At 41.6% G+C, this 9709-nt stretch overlaps 2 protein-coding genes across 2 annotated transcripts; both read right to left on the reverse strand.

Annotated features, from left to right (window-relative positions):
- Window positions 1-230: 230 nt before the first annotated feature.
- LOC131060251 (protein IQ-DOMAIN 6) lies at window positions 231-4183 on the reverse strand. The gene is made up of 5 exons (XM_057993424.2): window positions 3517-4183; window positions 2994-3257; window positions 2681-2908; window positions 2005-2118; window positions 231-1540 (listed from the first exon to the last, which is right to left on the reverse strand). The coding sequence occupies exons 1-5, from the start codon at window positions 3595-3597 to the stop codon at window positions 848-850; spliced, it is 1380 nt and encodes a 459-aa protein (XP_057849407.2). The 5' UTR covers window positions 3598-4183; the 3' UTR covers window positions 231-847.
- Window positions 4184-7129: 2946 nt separating this feature from the next.
- On the reverse strand, window positions 7130-7540 carry LOC131856333 (uncharacterized). The gene has a single exon (XM_059208014.1). It carries the CDS (start codon window positions 7538-7540, stop codon window positions 7130-7132), a length of 411 nt encoding a protein of 136 aa, XP_059063997.1.
- Window positions 7541-9709: the final 2169 nt, after the last annotated feature.

A 9709-nucleotide genomic window follows, 5' to 3' on the forward strand; every position in this document is an offset into this window, starting at 1 on the left:
GAGATAAGAATCCAATAATTAGTCTACTGATAGATGACCTCTGGTTTCATTCCACTCATTCATGATGACGGCTACAATAGATGATTGTTTTGTTGTCTTGAATCTAGGTAATTAATTAAAAATTAAAATCAGCAGACGATCTTATAGACTCTTTACCACTGTTGAAAGTTCATTTTAGAAACTATTTTGCCACTCTATAACCAGAATTTGAAAGTTGAAGGGATCAGAGGTATCCAAGCATTGTAAATTATATTTAACTCTCTCCAAAATGGAATTTTATCAAACAGGGGCTGAAACCCAAAATAATCAAACTATCAAAGAAACTCTAGCTTAACTAGCTGTTAAGGCATGCTCACACTCCTTACTGATACAGTAGAACCAATTTCTGTAATAAGCAGCAGAAATTGTTCTGATACATTACAAGCATCTCCGATGGGAAAATTGTCTGTCATCTTACTTTGGCATGTACACAGAGTATTACTTCCATTACGACCGTAATCATACAAATGGAAGCTTGATTCAGAATTCCAGTCCACACTCTTTTGCATGCCTTCCAGCCTGCAAGGTGTGGTTTAATTGTCATTGCAATACAGTTGCCCCATCTTCAGCAACCAAAGCAAACCAGATTTTTGTTTCCCAAATCCACAGATCAACAAACTATTGAACGCTCAACTTAAGAAGGCCAGTTTGCACTTTGAATTTCACTTCACTCTGAAACAGCTTTCTGTATATTTCAACATATTGCAGAAAAGTTGAACTCCTGCTCAAACATACATATCCCGACACTGGACTCATAGTGGAGCATAACAAAGCTTCAATTTACGAGATGTTCAACGGCAACCAATTACTAGTAACAGCGTCTTCGAGGCTCTGCATAAGAGTAGACACTCATCTCTCCACTCTTGATGGATGATTTGTCCAATCTCAATGTTGGCGGATATAATTTGCTAGAAGGCAAAGAAGAATCTGACCCACCTGTGCTGCTCTTTACATCTACACTATAAACAGAGTTTTTCTTCTGCAATTGAAGATCATCATATGAAGAAGGCCTTATCTTCGGAGCACTAAAGGAGCGTGCTTTAGCCTTGGCAGACTCTGTAGGATTCATGTAATTAGGCCTTCCAGTACTTTCATCTGATGTATGAAGAGTGTTTGCGGATTTTGAAGTACATGATCCTCTAGATGATGTAGAGCTTCCATCAGATTGTAAATCAGAGCCCGGGATAGAAGACGACCTACCAAGCTGGTGAGAGGCAGGAACCATAGGAGGCTTTGCAGCAACACGAACAGTGACATTGTTCCTTCGAATTTTAACCATACCTGGGTCATTTGACTTCTTTGGATGCTCTGGAGCATCTTCAAAGCTTTTTAGAGAAAGAGTCTCAGAAGCATCTGCATGGGCATGCTCCTCCATTAGCCGGTTTTCCCATGGTTTGGCAGCCATCCAACGTTCCAACCAACTCCAGCCCCAGCTGTTTCTGTCAAGCTCTGGTTTTGCAATATATACTGGCACATTCGTTCTAGAGTTGCTTCTCCATTGCTGAAAAGAAGAAATGAACAAATATGTATGAGTTGCATCCATGATGAATTCATCATTGTGAACTTTAAGTACACCTCCTACAATGGACTGAAAGTTCAAAATGTAAGCTGCAGAAGCTATAAAAGAATGTTGCTTCTCCAGTCAGATCATCTTACAAAGGACTAAGGAGTGATTTGCATATGCATCATATAAAAGGCAGATTTTTGACAAACAGAAACGCAAGCAACATGGAACAAAAGTCAGACACTGCAAGTTAATTTATTTTGATACAATATCAACATCCAGTTGTGACTAGTAACATTAGGAGTACTTTTACTCTCTGTAACACTTAATGAAGGATGCTAACAGCATTTTATACTTTGCAAAAAAGAAACCATTAATTCAATATATGGACAGATGAGAAGATTCGTTAAGGCTTTTGACAAAGATATTTAGAATCGAGAAGACAGGTACTGTTTAAATACCTGATGGGAGAGAGCATAAGCAATTGCTCGTTCTCTTTTAATTGCTCCTTCCTGCCGCATTTGCAGTTTTGTGCGAATTTCTTCAAGTGTCCCTTGACTATCACACCACCCCTCCTGAAACACACAACACAACGATCAAAACAAAATGGACAAAACCCCCAATCTTTCAACGAATAAAGGATTGAGACCTCAACTTTAATATTAGTTAAATCATTTTCTTCAAACACTCCCTTAACTTTCACATCACCCCTGCATTTCTCAAGAGCTTAGAAAATGGACAAAATCCCAACCACTCCGATCCACCAAAGAATCATACGTCATCCCTAAGAAAAATTTAGATCACATTCTTCGAGCATATAAGGCCCTGGAGATCAAACATAAGTTCAACCCGTATCTATTAAGTTGCCTAAGTCAAGTTTCAATCTCAGATTGGGAGAACTTCTCTAGCAGGTGATAAGCAGCAGTTCCAGAGGCAAACAACTATGGTGATCTTAAGGTTATGCCGAGTAACAGGAGAAATTCTTCTTGCCCTGACAATGGTAGATTTCCAATAGTCCCTCACCTCCCCATTTGGGCATCTACTTAATAACAGTGCTATAACCTGACCTTAAAGAACAACCTTAATCTAGAATCGTTATAGATAGGGTAACTTCTTAATCAAATTGCTCAGAAATACCTCAGATTCTCTCAGTTTATTCTCGCATTTTCGGTGTGCATCAAGTATTTGCTGAACTGCCTGACCTTCCATAGACATGCGTACACGTCGAGCTCTTACACGGGCCTGAACCCTAACCAACGCTTGCATACACCTCAATGTTACTGCTGCCTGCTTCCTCACCTGACGGCCCCTAAACAATGCCTGGAGCCTCACCAATCCTTTCAGTGCTCGCAGTGCTCTCCTCGCCTGTAAAACCCAAAAACCAAAAGCAATACAGTAACAACAATCCTCTTAAAATTGAACCAAATCACTATCCATTGAGAATGGTTACCAAAAATCCTCGGAATGCAGTCTGGATGCGAATGGCGGCCCACTCCTCTCTTACAACCTTGAAGTCCTTCGGAGGAGCCCTCACTATTGTGGCAACTGCAGCACTATAGGCCTCCGCAGCAGCATCAGAGGCAGAGTCAGAAGCCTCTACACTAGAATGTTTATGCTGCTTATGCCAACTTCCTTCCTTTCTTCCCCCAGACTCATGCTCTCCAGAGATTTTCCACAGACCCCATTTTCTGGACTTGACATTAGTGAGCTTTTTCTGTTCATGTTTCAACAATACCAAGTAATCAGCTTATTTTTGAAGATGCAAATGAATCCTCTAAGTCATTTTTCAATAAAACAGTTCTCTGGCAATGATAATATGCACGCTAGCAAGATATCTGTGTTGTTACAGAGGAAAACACAATATCCAAGCATTTGTTCAGGATTGGATGACTAATCCAACAAAATAGACCATGAAACTAATCATAGCTAACAGAAAACTAGAGATTTATTCTGAGAGAACATGTTCAACTTACACTTTCCTCCTTCTCAGCAGCTGATCTACTTGGTTTTTTCACACCTATAAGCGATTTGAGCCACTTCCCAGATCCACCCATTGCTTCTACCAAACCCTAAGCTGTGCCAATGCACTCTGTGACCTCCAACTGCTCTCGCAATATATTATTTTCACTAAACTACAATTTGGGTAACAAAATTTGTTGTTGAAACAAAGTTTAGGATTGGAATGAAAGGCACCCTTTGCATAAATTCCTTCACAAGATTCTAAAGCGGGAGACGAATCAACAGTATGGATTCAGAGACAACTCGAATATATATCAACTTCAATCCACCTAAGAAATCTTCAATCAACAGGATTCAGAGACAACCCGAATACATATCAACTTCAACCCACCTAAAAAATCTTCAATCAGACAGCTTCACACCACCTACTGACATATTGACATACACCCCCACATTGTGTTATCTCTAAGAAATTAGCCCAACCAAATTTCAACAAATCTCTATACTATTATCAGATCTAGGTTAATAACCTAAGACCAATATCAATATCTGGTATTCAAAGCACCTGAATTATGACACCAAAACTAAAATTTATCACAAAACTCTAAAGGATTACGCTGTAATGGCTGTGCAAGTGCTAGACCTCTATAAAATCTTATGAAAATTTGGGTCCGTGCATGGCAATTTCTACTCCATTCCCAAGAGTCCTAACAGTCAATTTTGTCATTCCAGTACTGTACACCACCAGAAGTGGCCGGTATATTCAAATGTTGCCGTGATTTTTTCCCGATGACAGTCCCGTTCGTTGTTTTCCGTCAATTTGTCAGGATTCAGGTGTCCTTACAAATTCAAAATCTACTCCCGCTTTTTGAATTCAAAATGTTTTAACGGTCAGAATTTGAAAGGCACACGGGAGAGCGTCTTTCTTTAGATTTGAGATTTCTGTCCCCACCTCACTTAACTTTACATGACACCTGAATCATCTATGGTGCAAATCGACAATGTCATTTTTGTAACGATTATATCTGTTCGTTAATTGAAATCTGATTTCAGGACAGTGGAAATCTGATAGCATTAATTGACTCTCTTTTAATATTTATTTTATTTATCATTATTTACTATAGCTAAAAATATATAATTAAAAAATCTTCATTAATTTTTATTTAATGTCAACTTTTTTGAATTGTGTGGCCAAAACAAACTAGCTTTATTAAGTTCAAGTATATTTTAAACAATAATATTGCAATTCATTAAGTCCAAGTATATTTTAAACAATAATATTGCAATTCATTAAGTCCAAGTATATTTTAAACAATAATATTGCAATTTGGGAAGATATGGAATGGGCTAGTCACTCTCGAGATATGGCTTTAGCATTGTTTGGACTTTAGGAGTGTGATTTTATGTCTGGACCCATTTTTTTCTGAATATGTGTAATATTATTTAATAAATGATAATCTAGACACTTATTCATTAAAAAAGATTATGTGTATCTTTTTTCATTATAAATTAACTGTTTTTGATAATAATAGCAGCCAAAAACGAGGGGGCTGACCCATGGGTACAATTTAGAAGAACAATGGAAGGACCATTGTCCGCAAACAATCAGCACATAAACAGCCTTTTACCTCTATCAAAAACAAAAACCATCATACGAGAGTTTATCAGCAATAAAATATTACCAGTCAACGTATACTTCCAATCCCACGCAGGGCTATAAGCATTAAAATAAAAACATAAGCCGAAACTAGACCTATCCAGCTTACTACATCGCATAAACAAAAAATTCCTCCACATACAGATAGTTAATTCTTTTTCCCACGGCTCTTCTTAGGGAGCAGCTTCTTCGCCCATTCCTTAGTGAGGAACTTGAACAGGCCTTTAAAGTCTTCATCCTCCTTGGCTTTTCCTTTGTCCCCGCTATCCTGCAAAAGGCACAAAGTAGTGGTCGAGCATCTCATGACATTCAGAGCGAATTTAGACACATCGTGCATCTTGGACTCCATCGCCTCCAGTCTGCTGGTAATCACCTGCATGTTGTCAAAGAGGGCTTTATCTTCTTCCCGAGCTCCGCCAGGTTGGGATCTTCTTCCTTCACACTACTGGCCTCTTCAACAACCATCACTTTCTCAATCCTAAAGGTCGGGGACGGGTAATTGGTAGGCTCTGGGCTCAAAGAGGCGGTCGGACTATCGGAAACATGGGTTGAGCTCATAGAAAGGGGGGAATGTTTGAGCTAGGCTTGGGGGGTTTTATCAATCGGAATGGAGTTGCCCATGTCGTGCGAGGAGGAGGGGTCTCTTAGGGATTTATCAGAGGGTTTAAAGGCCAATTTGGTAAAGCGACGGGGCGTATTGGCATCTTCAGTAAAGTCCAGGTCCGAATCAATTTCTTGGATTTTAAATTTTTTAGGGGTTTTGACCTCCTCTAGAGAGTGATTCTTGGTTTTCTTACTGGAGGAGCCAAGTTCCGTGCCACGGGGGCTTGAATCATTGATGGCCAGAGGTTGGGTCGAGGGGCCGACATTCTGCACAGAAATGGAACGGGGCGAGCAGAGGGCGAGGTGGAAGTTGAACAAGCAAAGCATAAGGCCCTGGTGCAGGATAGGAAAGTCTTTTCCTTTCTTTTTGGCTTCAGCTATATCTTTGATGTTAGCATCCATCGAGTGCAACAAAAAGAACGGAATGGAAATGAGGTCTTTGTTCCTCAAATGGTTAAGGAAGGGGAGATGGTAATAGTAAAAAATGCCATACCTGCCTTCGAGCATGAAGTACTTCATCACAATGTAGCAGACTTTGTCCCAAGGGTGCGGGAGTTCCTCTCTATTAAAGCCTCCGACCCTCTTGACAGGATTCTCGCCGTGGCGGAAAAACTGGATAAGGCTGGTAGAGTCCGCAATGCGGCTTTGTTTTTTCCATTTTCTACCCTCCATAGAGAGGCCCGTAGCCTGGGCTATAACCTCTTCATTAATTTCGAAGGAGATTCCTCCCACAGTCACCCTTCTATCCTCCCAAGAGGAAACGAATTGTTTAGAGAGCCTCTCGTCGTTGCCCTTCATGTTCTCCATAAATTTGTCAATGCCTCCTTCGGTGCACATGAACCAGGCCACAGGTTTGGCTTTGAACTCTTCAACTTTGTTGGGTTCCAGCCTGAGCCTGTCCCCCCCCCCCCCCATTTTAGAATCCTCCAACTTCGCAGTTTGAAAATAATAAAAAACCAGAACGGAGAGCCGAAGCAAACTCAAGACGAAATGGTTAGGAAAAATGTGCCAAACTTGGGTTAAACGATTGTAATAATCATAGTAATTATTAACCTTTAAGGTCTCGTAGATATCGATGGCTTGAAATCTACTTGAAGCGTGCGAGCTATCACTCGGGCCAATGTGAGTTGACAGCTCGATGCTCGGGCCAATGTGAGTTGATAGCTCCTCAACGTCGCCTTTGCTGTTGCCAGTTGGCACCATCCGAGTCATAAATGAAAGGTAATCATTCCCGGTGTCAGTCCTTTCTTTATAAATTCGTCCCCTGTGGTAGCAATGACTTTGCATATCTCTGCTACATGTCCTTTTTTGGTAGAAATTGGCGGGATCTCCGTGCCAATTTGAAAAACTTAACATATTTTCCTTCATCATTGGGCGGAAGGGTTAGTCCTTTCCTGGCATAAGGCTTTTTCCTTATCCAGGATTTCCTTAACAGTGATTGGCAACGTATTGGGGTTCTTCCAGCATCGTAAGCTCATCTGCAACCTTCCTTCAGCCGCCATGGAATCTGCCGCTCTATTTCCTTCTCTGAAGATGTGGTCTATGGTGAAGTCCTCCATTTTGACCAGCAACTGCCTGATATCCCTCATAATGGGTTCCACTTTCCACCCAGCTGAAGCCTTCCCTTTGATAGAGTCGATAATGACTTTAGAGTCTCCTTCAATTTCCAGATGCTTTATTCCTATGTCGTTAGCCATTTTCAACCCCCAGAGGAGGGCCATTCCCTCAGCTTGGGTGACCGAGCTTTCACTGAGGTTGCCAGCATAGGCTACAATCATGTCCCCTAGTTGATCCCTGATGACTCCACCACCAGCCTAACTATTGCATTGCGTCGAGCCATCAAAATTCAATTTAAACCAGTGAATTCTGGGGGGAGACCACCTAGTCATCTGTCTCTTTTTCTTGATGTTGTCGTTGAAACGGTCGAGTCCAGGGGGGAGCTTCCAGCCTCGAGTTATCCTCATATCTATCTCATCAGGAGGATAAGGCAGGATTTTCCATTTTGTAGCTTCGAGATTCTCTAATATCAACTTGAAGCAGGTGAGGGCAACAGAATCTGGAGGGGTCTCAGTGTCTCTGAAAATTTTGTTGTTTCTCTCTTTCCACAAAGCCCAGCAGATGTGAGGAGGAATTTGTTTCCAAAGTTGAATGATGAGGGGATGATGGGAAGGGGGGGTCCAATCAAACACAAAGTTTTTAATATTCTTGTGGAAGACCCAACACAGACTACATTTCTGAAGCGTGACAGACCAAATGTGAGCCGCAAAGGGACAAAGAATAAAAAGGTGCTCAACAGATTCCTCATCCTTTTTACATAAGTTGCATCTATTGGGGAGATGGAATCCCCTCTTTTTCAAATTATCAAGCGTGAGGGTTTTGCCATGCATGAGGGACCACCAAAAGAAATTAATTTTGGGAATTAACTGAGGGTTCTAGACTTTCTTCCAACCTTCTGCATCCGCAATGGGTTTTAGGAGCTGAAAGTATGCAGATTTGACCAAGAACTGGCCCGATTGAGTCTCTTTCCAGATGAAGCTGTCTTTGTTCATGGTCATGGGAATTCTAGTTTTCAGCAATAAGAGTTGCAAATCCTGAGCCAGGGGGATCAGGTTCAGTTGATTGCTGCAGATGGGGACTAAGTCCTTCCAACCACTTCCTGGGATCAAATAATCCGTAGCATACTCCCCCAAGATAGCCTTGAAATGGTTCCTGATTTGATGGAAGCGAGTGTTGATTAACGGTCTGTCCTCAGTCCAAAAGTCCTCCCAGATTCTCACCTTTTTGCCATCTCCAAGCTGCCACTTCAGACCATCTCTGACCATCATTCTGATTTTTAGGATGTTGTTCCATAATTTGGAACCTTGGGGAAGGTAAGGAGAGTTGAGATTATAGAAGAAATGCTCCCAGTCCAAATACTTAGCTTTGATGATGTTGCACCAGTCTGCCTCCCCTTTAGCCAGGGTCCATCCCACCTTGGCAATTAGCGCCTTATTGAGGGCATTAATCTTTCGTATACCCAAACCTCCCAGAGATTTGGGTAGACACACAGTATCCCAATTGACTAGAGCCAGGCGTTTCTTTTCCTCTAAGCCAGTCCATAAAAAGTTTTTTTGAATTTTTTCTAGCTTCTCACCCATGGTCCCTGATATTTTGAACATGGAGAGGAAGTAGACCGGAATTCCCTGTAGGGAGGCAGTGAGGAGCTGGAGCTTCCCCACGCTACTGAGGAATTTCCCTTTCCATCCCGTAAGCTTTTTCTGCATTCTTTCCAAGATAGGGTTCCAAAAGGTGGGGGTGACTTCCTTGACAGTGAGAGGGAGTCCCAGGTAGGTCCCCGGGAGAGTAGCCATTTTGCATCCAAGGATGGAGAGGATTCTGAGTTGGAGGTCATTTGGAGTGTTGAAGAAGTAGAGATTACTCTTCTCATAGTTGATGCATTGTCCCGATGCCTTGGCATAGTCCCCCAGAAGGGTCTTCCAACCTTTAGCCTCCATGACCAAAGTTCTGCCAAAAAGGAATGTGTCATCCACGAACTGCTGGACATTAGTACGGGGGAGCATGGAGGCCGCTTTGAATCCTTGGAGCCAACCATTGGTGACTAGATGAGTCACATTTCTATTTAGTTATTCAGCTATCATGATAAAAAGATAAGGGGATAAGGGGTCACCCTATCAGATACCCCTCTCAGCTTTGAAGCCTCCCCTAGGAGTCCCATTTATCAGGACTAAGAATTGGGCCATGGTAACACATTCACGAATCATACTCGCCATTTTTTTGTTGAATCCCAGTTTTAGGAGCACTTTGAAAAGAAATTCCCAATTAACCTTGTCATAAGCTTTAGATATATCAAGTTTAAAAGCCATACCTGGTAATCTGCTCCTATCCATGGAATGAATTATCTCATGAGTAGTAATGGTGGCATCCAAAATCTGACATCTCGGGACGAA

This window comes from Cryptomeria japonica, chromosome 1, assembly GCF_030272615.1.
Source record: "Cryptomeria japonica chromosome 1, Sugi_1.0, whole genome shotgun sequence".
In the NCBI taxonomy this organism is placed as follows: Eukaryota; Viridiplantae; Streptophyta; class Pinopsida; order Cupressales; family Cupressaceae; genus Cryptomeria; species Cryptomeria japonica.